Source organism: Orycteropus afer, unplaced genomic scaffold (assembly GCF_000298275.1).
Source record: "Orycteropus afer afer isolate SDZICR_OR568_19922 unplaced genomic scaffold, OryAfe1.0 scaffold00139, whole genome shotgun sequence".
NCBI lineage: Eukaryota > Metazoa > Chordata > Mammalia > Tubulidentata > Orycteropodidae > Orycteropus > Orycteropus afer.
The window spans coordinates 1444776-1459154 of NW_006921726.1; the positions used below are offsets into that span (position 1 = coordinate 1444776).

Genomic DNA, 14379 nt, shown 5'->3' on the forward strand with positions numbered 1-14379 from the left:
ACCCCTTCCTCCTGCTCTTCCGGCCTGCTACTCTGTGCTACGCCTGTGCTTACCTTGCTCCCGAAGACCTGATCCCTCTCGGTAGGGTAACAAGGGAAACGTGTTCAGTGCAGATCAGTGAGTAAGCACAAGCCCGCCTTGTTTCAGTGCCTATGCTTAAAGTCTAGACACCAAATATATGAACATAGAGAAGCTCTATACTACTGTCATAACTTATTGGCTTGCTCGTAATTTTCAATGTTGTCATAAACATATAAATTGATATGAAAAATACAAACTCTAAAATAATCTATATAATAAATAAACAAAAGTAGAAAGATACAAGCATACAAAATTGAAATTGTTATTTTGATAATGTTTGAAGTGATGTAAACTTAAAGGTATCATTCACCAACTGCTCTACTTTTCAATTTATTTCTGAATTTCAAGACTGTCATGTCCATTTTTTAAAATGCTCATCTTTAAAATTACTGCCTTGCTAATTTTTCTTTCATTAATAATATAATTACCAACACCAACAAAACAAAAGATAGATGATTCTTATTTTGGATGAGATGCTTCATTAAAGGGAGCTCTGGTAGTGGAGTGCCTAAGGGACTTGACTGCTAACCAGAAGGCTGGTGGTTCAAATCCACCAGCTGCTCCTTGGAAGGAAGGTTGGGCAATCTACTTCCATAGTGATACTGCCTCGGAAACCCAAGGAAGGGTTGCTATGAGTCAGGTCCGACTCAGACGGCACATAACAACAACAATGCTTCAAAAAGGAACATACAGCTTGAGTTAATTTATACTTACTCTAGTTAACGTCTCGGACCACTGAAATAAAATCTAGAATACTGTGTGATCAAGGAAAAAATTTGATCTAGATGGTTTATTTTTCTGGTAAATCAAAGGCTTTATTTTATTTTAATTCTTGCTGATAAAAATACCAGCATCTACTACATAAAATCTCTCTTTAAGAAATCATCACTGTATGTTCATTATTATTTTAGTATCCAATATTATTCTCAAATATATGAAATATAGAATGTACTAGAACAGATTGAAAGTACAGAAATACTAGGATACACTAAGAAAGCTGAATTTTGAATATAATTCAGCTGTCTACTAGGTGGCTTATTTGCTTCTGACTTGTTAAAAAAAAAAAAAGGGTAAGGCTTGAGTTTCTGATTTAAAAATGTTTAGAATTTATACAGATCCAACATTTTCTTATGATTTCAGTTCTTTCAAGGAAAGGAAACACCCAGGAAATTAAATATATTAAGTAATGTAGTATCTGTGTCCTATAAATATATATATATATATCTTTTTACCAAAAAAAAGTGTGATACATTCTTTACATTATTTATCTTTCATGACTACATGTACTTATAGATTGACTTGTATTACACCTGATTTTTTCATTACAAATATGAACAATGTAAAACTTTCACTGATACTAAAAAATGGTCATTATTATGACCATTAATGTGTATTTAAACTATGTTTTTAAAACTATCTTCAGAACATTTCATGTTTCTCATGTAAGTATTTTCTACCATCTATGACATGGGTACAGCATGTCTTGCTTTGAGGCCTTAACAGCTTTTTTGTAAACAAACAACACTTACAGCCTATGCTTCTTGCCTCCACACTAAACACCATACTTATTCCATCACTAGGCACAAAAATAATCTGTACTTTCATTCACAAATTTCTTGGCTGAAAATAATTTTTTATGCTACCATATATAATACACATAACAAGACAGATACAGAAGAAATTTATAATCTGTTACATTAAAAATAAATGATCACACAATTTTGCCTAGTTCAGCAGATAAACAGTATCATAAACCCAAACTAAAATCATATAGATTATCAGTTATTAATACAAGATTAATCTCTGCACCTAGTACCATGCTAAGATATAGTCAACAACAAGCAGAATAAGAAGATAACATTTGAGGAACTGGCCTCACCTCTGCCTCTCCGGCTCTCCATCCACATCTTCATCAGCACTGCATGTGGCACTGGAATCATTGTCTGACTGAGGCTCAGGCCTCTGGGCACTGATTTGCTGAGCCATGACCAAATCTTCATCTCTAGCCTCACTCTTCTCACTCACTCTCTCCAAATCTCTATCTTTGGTATCACCTTCAACTTCAGCTGCACTGTTTTCCAGCACCTTCATTTCAGCATCTACAGAGTCAGCTTTGCTCATTGTTGGTAGTTCAAGAGCAGAATTCACTTCAGCATTATGTTCCTGATGATCCATGCCCGTGGGTTCTGCCGTTTCAACACTGATGTCATTGGCTTGGGTCTCCACACTTTCATTTTCAGCATGTTTTGTAGTTGGGCCTACTGAGGAGGGAGATGTACTGGGTGCAGTTTCAGAGCTGGATTGTATCTCAGCCACAGACTCGGTGTTTCCTTGAGAAGTACCATTTTCAGTGTTATCTTCACTGGGCTTGACAGCTTCAACTGGTGAAGGAGAAGGAGCACTTTCTGTATCAGAACTATTTTCAGCACCTTAAAGATAATGACACACCATAAAAATCTAATAATGAACGTGTGTCACGTGGTGACAGAGACCATGCTTGAAGCTGATTTTTTAGGATCAAGACACAGATACTTCTTTTATGACCCTGGTGGTGTATTACAGCCAACAGGAAGGCTAAACTGTTCTATACAGTATGAAAATGAACCACAACTCAACCTTCAGTTTATCGTACTGTGGTGGCTTGCATGTTGCTGTAAGGATGGAGGCTATGATACTGGTATTTCATATACCAGCAGGGTCACCCATGGTGGACAGATTTCAGTGGAGCTTCCTGACTAAGACAGTCTAGGAAGAAGGATGGGGTCATCCACTTCTGCAAAAATTTGCCACTAAAACCTTATGAATAAGACTGAAATACTGTCTGACAGGCAGCTGGAAGATGAACCCCCTCAGGTCAGAAGGCACTCAAAATATGAATGGGGAAGAGAAACTTCCTCAAAGTAGAGTTGACCCTAATGACGTGGATGGAGTAAAGCTTTTGGAACCTTTATTATCTATCAGGGCATGACTCAAAAGGGGAAGAAACAGCATTAATAATCAGAAAACGGAATGTACAAAGTATGATATTAGGAAAACTGGAAGTTGTCAAAAGTGAAATGGAACACACAAAGATCGATGGATCAATATCCTGGGCATTAGTGAGCTGAATGGACTGGTATGGGTCATTTTGAATTGGACAACCAAATGGTCTACTATGCCAGGAATGACAAATTGAAAAGGAATGGTGTCATATTCATCATCAAAAAGAACAATTCAAGATCTATCGTGAAGTACAATGCTGTCAGTGATGGGATAATATCCATACGCATACAAGAAAGACCCGTTAATGCTACTATTATTCAAATTTACACACCAGCCAAAGGTGAAGAAATTGAAGATTTTTACCAACTTCAGCAATCTGAAATTGACCAAGCATGCAATCAAGATGTATTGATGATTACTGGTGATTAGAATGCAAAAGTTGGAAACTATGCCTTGGTGATAGAAATGATGCTGGAGATCACATGACAGAATTTTGCAACACCAATAACGTACTCATTACAAATCCCTTTTTTGAACAACATAAATGCCAGCTATACAAGTGTACCTAACCTGATGAAATACACAGGAATCAGACTGACTACATCTGTGGAAAGAGGCAATAGAGAAGTTCAATATCATCACTCAGGAGCTGACTGTGGGAACAGACGGTCAATTGTTCATATGCAAGTTCAAGCTGAAGCTGAACAAAATTAAAACAAGTCCACAAGAGCCAAAATATGAACTTGATTATATCCCAACTGAATTTATAGACCATCTGAAGAACAAATTTGACACACTGAATACCAATGACCACAAACCAGATGAGTTGTGGGATGAGATCAAGAAAATCATACATGAAGAAAGCAAAAGGTCATTGATTAGACAGAAAGGAAGAAAAGACCAAAATGCATGTGATAAGAGACTCTGAAACTTGCTCTTGAATGGAGAGCAACTAAAGCAAATGGAAGAAATGATGAAATAAAAGAGCTGAATAGAAGATTTCAAAGGGTGGCTCGAGAAGACAAAGTGAAGTATTATAATGAAATGTGCAAATACCTGGAGTGAGAAAACCAAAAGGGAAGGACCCATTCAGCATTTCTCAAGCTGAAAGAACTGAAAAAAAAAATTCAAGCCTCAAAGTTGCAATACTGAAGGATTCCCTGGACAAATAATATTGAACAATACAGGCAGCATTAAAAGAAAATGGAAGGAATACACAGACTCACTGTACCAAAAGAAATGGTTGATGTTCAACTATTTCAGGAGGAAGCATATGATCAAGAAAGAATGGTACAGAAGGAAGAAGTAGAAGCTGCACTGAAGGAACTGGCAAAAAACAAAGCTCCAGGAATTGAGAGATTATCCACTGACATGTTTTAATAAATGGATGCTGTTCTGGAGGCACTTACTTGTTTATGCCAAGAAATTTGGAAGACATCTACAGTGTAAAACTGACTGGAAGAGATCAATATCTGGGTCCAATCCAAAGAAGGGTCATCCAACAGAATGTGGAAATTATTGAACAATATCATTAATTTCATACGAAAGTAAAATTTTGCTGAAGATAACTCAAAACCACTTGCACCACTGTACTGACAGGGAACTTTCACAACTCAAGCTGGATTCAGAAGAGGATAAGGAATGAAGGATATCATCGCTGATAGCAGATGGATCTTGTCTTAAAGCAAAGAATACCAGAAAGATGTGTACCTGTGTCTTATTGACTATGCAAAGGCATTCAACTGTGTGGATCATAACAAATTATGGATAACATTGAGAAAAATATGAATTCCAGAACACTTAATTGGACTCATATGGAACCTGTACATAGGTCAGGAGGCTATTGTTTGGATAGAACAAGGGAATACTGTATGATTTTAAATCAGAAAAGGGCATGCATCAGGGCTGTATCCTTTCACCATACTTATTCAATCTATATGCTGAGCAAATACCCTGAGAAGCTGGACTATATGAGGAAGAACGTGGCATCAGGATTGGAGGAAAATACTATTAACATCCTGCAATATGCAAATGATACAACCCTGTCTGCTGAAAGTGAAAATGACTTGAAGCATTTACTGATGAAGATCAAAGGCTACGTACAGTCTTCAGAATGGAATGCACATCAACATAAAGAAAACAAAAGTCCTCACAACTGGACCAATAGGCAACATCACAATAAATGGAGAAAAGATTGAACTTGTCAGGGATTTCATTTTCTTTGGATCCACAATCAAGACCCATGGAAGCAGCAGTCAAGAAATCAGATGTTGTATTGCATTGGGAAAATCTGCTGCAAAAGACCTCTTTAAAGTGTTAAAGAGCAAAGATGTCACTTTGAAAACTGAGGTGTGCCTAACCCAAGTCATGGTATTTTCAGTTGTGTCATACGTATGTGAAAGCTGGACAGTGAACAAGGAAGACCAAAGAAAAGTTGATGCCTTTGAATTGTGGTATTGGGTGAAGAATGCTGAAAGTACCATGGACTGCCAGAAGAATGAACAAATCCATCTTGGAAGAAGTGCAGCAAGAATGCTCCTTGGAAATGAGAATGGCCCCTTTCATTTACCCCCATATCCTGCCTCAACAAGTCTCATCGATTTTCTCTCTAAAAACACCTCTTGAATTCATCTACATCACAGCTACCCCTCGAATCCAGAAACAACTCTTCTCATCTTCCATCCTATACTATTCTTTACAGCAAAGCTAAGTGACCTTTTAAAAAGCCAAATATTACTTTAACACCTACAAGATCCTAAATGGGGTTCCCTGCCAATCTCTCTAGTTTTACCTGTACTGAGTACTCTGTGCTCCACACATACTGGCCTTCTTTTATTTTGGGGAATGCCCTATGCATCTTCTGACCAGATACTCAGTGCATGTCATTCACTCTTGCTGAAAGGCTCTTCCACCTTTCTTTTCTTTGGTATCAGCTCAAATATTATTTGTATTAAAATAAAGCCTTGTATGGCTTCCTTAACACAGTCAAAATTTGCAATTATAATTCTTATAGCACATGTATTAGGTGCAGTTACAATTTTACATTTATTCACACATATTTGATTTATGACGGTTTCTTCCATTAAGCTATGAACACAATAAGGACAGGGATGATCTATTTTGTTTATCATTTATGTCCTAGTGCCAAAAACTATTCTTGAGACATAAAGTTGCTGAATAATGAAGTGAATGAATGCTTGTGAATATACTTTAAACTTACTTAACCTTTATTCTATTACTGGATCTTTGGGCTACTAATTTGCCACAAAAATGGTTAAGCACAAGTTCAAAATGGAGTCTCGTCAGTAATCACCATGCTAGTTCCCTCTAGCACCTTAGTGCTTGAAAAAGTAGGTACAGCAGTTTGAATTAGGGATTCTGGTGCTCTGAACAGCTCACTGAGTCAGAGTGCACCAAACTCAGGGGAGTAGAATTAGAAAGGAGAAAGGGACAGAGGAAAAAAATAACAAGATGAGGAGATCTATCCTGCAGAGGGCCAAGCAGCCGAGAAAGGCCATTGGGGACCTACCTACCTAGGGAAGCGCCGACGGGCAGGCAAGAAAGGCCATCCGAGTCCTCCCTGAGTTAAGGAAGAAGACACACCACACCAGCATACCAGCGACCACCCCAAAGATCTACCTTCAGCATCTGATATTATCAGTAACTTGGATCAGCTAGGTGCAAACGGGCATGTAGAGTGCCACTGAAACCCGAGCAGAGAGTCTATAGGTGCTGAAAGAGGGTGGGCCTGGGGAGATGTCCCTGCAGCAGATCACCGATCAGGCTTGGGTCAGCTTAATGGCACTGAGGGGCCTGCGATTGACTTTGTCAGTAATACTGGGACCAGAGGTTATGACCAGGCGCTGGCCTGGCTCCAGCAGAAACTGAGCAGATCTTGGGCACCGTGGATGGGAGGATCCATAGAGGAACTCCCACGGCGGATCGTGGTCTGGGCCGCCAGGTAGTTGTCTTGGGTCGGCCTTCTGGTGCCAAGGGCCCTCGGGAGCAGAGTTTTTGCATGTGTCTGAGCCTGGCAGAAAGGGGCAACCACCTAACAACATGAGTCTTTACTGAAACTGAGCTGCGGGCCTGTGAATAACAGTACAACATCATCATTAGCAGCCAGCTCAAAGCCCTAGAAACAGCTCCTAGCAACAGGGACCTTTCCTTCTTCTGCTCTTCCACTATCACCTTCTCTGCCAATGACCTCACATTTCCAATAGAAGAAACCACATTCAGCCACCATAATACCTCCCGGTTCAAATTCTAAACCCTCTTTATGACAAACAGAAACACATATCCACATTCCACACAGTGATTCCACCATTACAAAGAAAACTGCAGAGCAACCCAGTATATCTGAATTAATAACTAACTAAAATAAAATAAAATACACCAGCTGCACTTTTTCAAAATATAAAATCATAAACCCAAGACAAAAGAAATCAATACATAACCAACAGTTAAAGACAACTACAAAATGTCTAGGAAACAACAGGCAACCTCAAATCAAACAAAAAAACAGAACAAAGCATTAGAAGCAAAACCACAAACAAAGGTCTCACCAAACATGGAGGAAGATGAGGCAATAGAGAAGGAATTTAGAAGATATGTTTATAGAGCTTTACAAAGAGCCTAAAGAAAACCCAAACAAAAGCAAGAACACGGACAGTTCCCTGGAAGAACTCAGGAAAATCATTCAAGCTCTGGTAGCATAGTAGCTAAAGCACTTGACTGCTAACCAGAAGGCTGGTGGTTCAAACCCACCAGCCACTCCTCGGAAAGAAGGTTGGGCAATCCTACTTCCGTAGTGATACTGCCTCAGAAACCCAAGGAGGGGTCACTATGAGTCGGGGCTGACTCGACGGCACATAACAACAACAACAACAACAATACATAATCGGAACTCATACAAAATCAGCAGTGAGAAATCCAAAAGATGACTACCAAAATAACAGAATTACAACATAGTACAAGCACAAAACACTAGGATAGAACTGGCTGAAGAACGCATATCCCAACTAGAAGACAAATCCCTGGACACTAGCCTGTATGAAGGAAAATCAGAACAAAGATTTAAGAGAAATGAAGAGAACCTAAGAATTACATGCGATGGCATCAGAAAAAAACAACATAAGACTCATTGGAATTCCAGAACAAGAAAAGGTGAAAAAGACCACCGAGAAAATTGTGGAAGACCTGATAACAGAAAACTTCCCCCATATCATGAAAGAAGAAAAGATATTTGTCCAAGAAGCTCATAGAACCCCACACAAGACAGATCCCAAGAGAAAAACACTGAGGCATATAATAATCAAACTATCCAAAACCAAAGACAATGAAAAAAATTTGAGAGCTGACCAGGAAAAAAAGAAATATTACTATAATAATCAAACAGTTAGGCTGAGCTCTGATTACTCAGCAAAACCATGCAGGCAAGAAGGCAATGGGATAGCATATATAAAACACTGAAGGAGAAGAACTTCCAACCAAGAATCCAATATCCAGCCAAATTATCCATCAACTATGAGGGTGAAATTAAGGCATTCTCAGACAAATAGAAATTAAGGAATTTTGTGAAAACCAGACCAAACCTACAAGAAATGCTTAAGGAAGTCCTGCCAAGAGAGAAAGTACAACAGAGATCAACAAAATCAGGAGACGTGGCATCAACACTAAAACCAAATCAGAAATAGAAACTCAAAATAAGACCATAAAACACTGTACATTAAAAACCAAGGAAGTCAATCAGCACATGACAACAGCAATTAACCTATTAGAGGGAATAAAACTTCTAGGTACAAACTTCCAAATGGAGAGGAAAACAGGGCAATGTCTTCACAGTACGCACTGTTCTAAAAACGTAGAGACAAAAATGTACTCCAAGGTAACCATGGAGAAAATTAACAATCCCCCAAAGCAAATTCAGAAGAAGAAAAACACATGGGTTTAATAAGCATAAAACCAACAATAAACAAGAAAAGGCAACAAACCAAACTCAGCACATAAAAGTATATTGACCAAGGAAACACCAACAACGACAAAAAAAAAAACAAAAAAACAATAGAATGACAGGAATCAATTCATACCTATCACTAATTACACTCAATGTGAATGGATTTAAATGCACCTATCAAGAGAAAGAGAGTGCCAGACTGGATAAGAAAAGAAGACCCATTGATATGCTGCCTACAAGAGACCCATCTTAAACACAAAGATAAAAACAAATTAAGAGTTAAGGGATGGAAAAAATATTAAAAGCCAATGGTAACCAAAAAAGAGCAGAGGTGGCAATATTAATTTCTGATAAAAATTAGGCATTAAGGTGAAAAACATCTTAAGAGACTAAGAAGGACATTAAATGATGCTGGAAAGGTCAATTGACAAAGAAGACGTTACAATGAAAGTGCTACAAAATATGTGAAGCAAATATTAACTGAATTAAAAGGGATAACAGACAAGTCGACAGTAGTAGTAGGAGACTTTAACACACCACTTTCAAAGAGGGACAGGTCAACTAGAAAAAAACTCACCAAAGATACAGAAGAATCCGACAGTACAACCAACCAACTTGACCTCATAGATATATTCAGAGGATTACATCCAACAAAAGCACAATTCACATTCTTCTCCAGTGCACATGGATCTTTCTCCAGAATACACCATATGTTAGGACATAAAACAGGCGTCAATAAATTCAAAAGCTCTGAAATACTACAGAGCATCTTCTCGGACCACAATGCTATAAACTTAGAAATTACTAACAGGAAGAGCAAGGAAAAACATCAAACATGTAGAAGCTGAACAATTCACTGCTCAAAAACTACTGGGTAATAGAGCAAATAAAAACTGAAATAAAAAAAAAATCCGAGAAACAAATGAGAAGGAAATAATGGGACACAGCAAAAGCAGTAATAAGAGGACAGTTTACAGCAATACATGGATACATCAAAAAAGAGGAAAGAAACAAAATCAACACTCTAATTCATCAACTCCAACAACTAGAAATAGAACAACAAAAGAATCCTACAGCATCTAGAAGCAAGGAAACAAAGATCAGAGCAGAAATAAATGAAAACAGAAAACAAAAAATCCATAGAGAAACAGGCTCTTTAATAGAGAAAATCAACAAAACAAAAAGCTGGTTGTTTGAAAAGATTAATAAAATAAATAAAACATTGGCAAACCTAACAAAAGAAAATAAAGAGAAGATCCAAATCACAAGAATTGTAAACAAAAAGTGTGTCATCACAACAGAACCAAAGGAAATAAAAGATACTGACAGAATATTATGAAAAACTGTATTACAACAGATTTGAGAACCTAGAAAAGATGGACAAGTTTCTAGAATCACAAGACCTACATAAACTATCCCACTCAGAGATAGAGTACTTGAACAGACTTACAACAAAAGAAGAAATAGAACAGGTAATAAAAAAACTGCCCAGAAAGAAAAGTACTGGCCCTGACAACTTCACTGGAGAATTTTATCATGTATTCAAAGAGAAGAGTTGACACCTAATACTCAAGCTATTCTAGAACATAGAAAAAAGATGGAATACTCTGAAACTCATTTTATGAAGCAAGCATAACACTAATACCAAAACCAGGAAAACACATCACTACAAAGGAAAACTACAGACCAATATCCCTCATGAACACAGATGCAAAAATCTTTAACAAAATCCTAGCCAACAGAATCCAACAACATATCAAAAAATTAATACACCCTGACCAAGTGGGATTCATACCAGGTTTACAAGGGTGGTTCAACATCAGAGAAACAAGCAATGCAATCCACCACATGAACAAAACAAAAGAACCATATGATTATATCAATCCATGCAGAAAAGGCATTTGATAAAATCCAACATCCATTCCTGTTCAAAACTCTCAGCAAAACAGGGATAGAAGGAAATTTCTCAACATAATAAAGGGTATATATGCAAAGCCAATGGCCAACATCATTATTAAAGAAGAAAGACTCAAGGCATTCCCCTTACAAACGGGAACCAGATACGGATGCCCTCTATCACCATTTCTATTTAACATTGTATTGGAAGTTCTGGCCAGGGCAATAGGGCAATTAAAAGAAATAAAAAGCATACAAATTTGCAAAGAGGAACTAAAACTATCTCTATTTGCAGATGCTATTATCCTGTACACAGAAAACCCAAGGGACTCAATAAAAAAACTACTGAACTAATTAATAGAGAGGTTCAGCAAAGTGGCAGGATACAAGGTCAACATGCAAAAATCAATTGGATTCCTCTACACCAATACAGAGTCCTCTGATAAAGAAATAAGGGAAACAGTACCATTTACTATAGCTACTAACAAAGATAAAATATCTAGGAATAAACCATACCAGAGACACAAAAGACCTATACAAAGCAAACTATAAAACATTGTTACAAGAGACAACAAGGGTACTACATAAATGGAAGAACCTACCTTGTTCATGGATAGGTAGACTGAATATTGTGAAAATGTCAATACTACCTAAAGCAATTTACACATTTAACGCAATCCCAATCCAGATTTCAACGAAATTTGCTAAGGACATGGAAAAACTAATTACCAACTTCATATGGAAAAGAAAGAGACCTTGGATAAAGAAAGCACTTCTGAAAAAGAAGAACAGAGTGGGGCATCTCACACTCCCAGATCTTAAGAACTACTATACAGCCACAGTAGTCAAAACAGCATGGTATTGATACAATGATAGATAGATAGATAGACCAATGGAACAGAATCAAAAGTCCAGATATAGACCAATCCATCTATGAACAGCTGATCTTTGACAAAGGTTCAAAACTCATTAAATGGGGAAGCAACAGGCTCTTTAACAAATGGTGCTGGCAAAACTGGATATCCACCTGCAGAAAAATGAAACAAGACCCATACCTCACCCCAAACACAAAAACAAGCTCAAGCTGGATCAAAGACTTAAATGTAAAACCCAAAACTATAAAATTCATCAAAGATAAAATAGGGGTAAATCTGGGAGACCTAATTTACGGCATAAAGAGACTATCAAGCATAACCCAGAATGTGCAGGAGGTAGAAGAAAAGCTAGATGACTGGGACATTTTAAAAATTAAATTTTTATGTGCATAGAAAGACTTCATCAAAAGGGTAAAAAGAGAACCTACAGATTGGATAACACTAATACCAAAACCAGGGAAACACACCACAGACATACAGGCAGCCAACAAACACATGAGAAATTGCTCACGATCATTAATCATTAGACAGATGCAAATCAAAACAATAATGAGATATCATCTCACTCCAACAACAATAGCAAAGTTCAACAGGTCAGAAAATAACAAATGCTGGCAAGTTTGCAGAGAGATTGGAACTCTTGGGCACTGCTGGTGGGATTGTAAAATGGTACAACTACTGTGGCAAATGGTATGGCATTTCCTTAAAAAACTGAACACTGAAGTACCATTTGACCCAGCAATTTCATTACTAGGAATATATCCTAAAGAGGTAAGAGATAGCGCATAAATGGACATAGGTACACCTATGTTCATCGCAGCACAATTCACTACAGCAAAGAGATGAACCAACCTAAATGCCCATCAACAGATGAGTATATAACCAAATTAGCATACATGCACATAATGGAATACTATGCTACATTAAAGAACAATGAGAGATATGCGAATCATCTTACAACATGGATGAACCTGGAGGATATTATGCTGAGTGAAATAAGTCAATCGCAGAAAGACAAGTACTGTATAAGCTCATTACTGTAAAAAGACAAAGAATGGTTTGTGTTGGAAAGGGGACTCATATTGTAGGTTACCGGGATGGGGAGGGAAGGGGAAAGATTAATTTCAGGCTAGTTGGAGCACACACACTAACATGGGTAAGGGGAGGGATATATGGGAAGGATCTATGACCACCAAGATAAATTAGGAAATGGGAGGACACTGAACTGTGCACATAAGAGATAGACAAGAGATGCTAATACCAACCAATGTGTCCACAATATTGCATTACCATTAACACCAAACACCAGGCTACGGATAAAAACATAAATATCTGAGAAGATCAGATGGGAGTCAATGAACAGGCGTATACTCTAGACCAAGGATAGATTCAGCTGAGGCTAATCTTGCACAGACTCCAATGATACAAAATACCTGCAATCCTCACAGAAACAAAAGAATATGAACACAGAGTAATCCCTCACAGACACCCAGACACTGTGGGAGAGAGAGATACAATAGATCTACTGTCTCCGGACTATAGTACTGGGAGACACCAGACTCAATTGGCACAACAGAATACATAAAAGCCTTGTTCTGCATCCTACACTGGTGAGTAGTGACTGGGGTCTTAAAAGCTTTCAAGGGGCCAACTAAGATGCAGCTGTCTCCTAGCATTGGAAGTGAAGAAGAATACAAAAAAACCAAGGGCATTTGGAAGCAATCAGCCATAGGACACGATGGCCCTTGAGTCCAGCATAAATAGATGGTGCCCAGCTACCAATGCCAACCACTCAGGAAAGGATTAAAACTGGAGATCCTGGATAGAGTGGGAGGAAAAACATGGAACAAAATCCGAAAACTCAATAATGACCAGAATTACTGGTCAGATGAAATCTGATGAGATCCCCAATACTATGGTCCTGGAATACATTCTGCACCTGGAATAAAATGCATCCCCAGGGGCTGGGTCTCAGCCCAATAGTTAACAAGATATACATGCAGACCAGTCAACCCAGGATGAAGCACCCACATACTCTATGGAAATACATCCCTTAGAGCAATAGACCACAGGGCACCAGAGGACCAGCATTCAAACTGAAGAAATGCAGGACAAACAGGACTGCATAAACATGAGGGGCACAGGGGGAGGGTTACAGCCTAGGGAGGGGGTTAGGGCAGGACATGGTAAATGGGGAGTGGAACTAAATTCACATGTAAGCTTAATGTAAAACAAGCTCTTAAAATATACAAATAAATAAATAAAATATAATGGTTAAGCACTCTGCTATTAATAGAAAGGCTGGCAGTTCAAACCCATTCAGCGGCTCCATGGGAGGAAGACCTACAAATATACTTCCATAAACATTACAGCCAAGAAACTGTTATGGGGTAATTCTACTCTGTCACAGGGGTTGCTATGAGTCAAAATTGACTTGACAGTACCTAACAACAACAACAACAAAGCAATATAAAGATGTTCACTGCACCATTAAGTATTTTCCAAATTACAGATGGTTGTTGTTGTTGTTGTTATGTGCCGTCGAGTCAGCCCCAACTCATAGCGACACCTCCTTGGGTTTCCGAGGCA

At 38.1% G+C, this 14379-nt stretch overlaps 1 protein-coding gene across 1 annotated transcript in view; it reads right to left on the reverse strand.

Moving 5' to 3' along the window:
* The window catches only part of NCOR1 (nuclear receptor corepressor 1), a 308055-nt gene that overhangs the window by 95882 nt on the left and 197794 nt on the right, over window positions 1-14379 (reverse strand). Inside the window, exon 20 of the mRNA XM_042781622.1 lies at window positions 1961-2510. Within this exon, the coding sequence (XP_042637556.1) occupies window positions 1961-2510 (550 nt within the window). The remainder of the gene's footprint in view (window positions 1-1960; window positions 2511-14379) is intronic.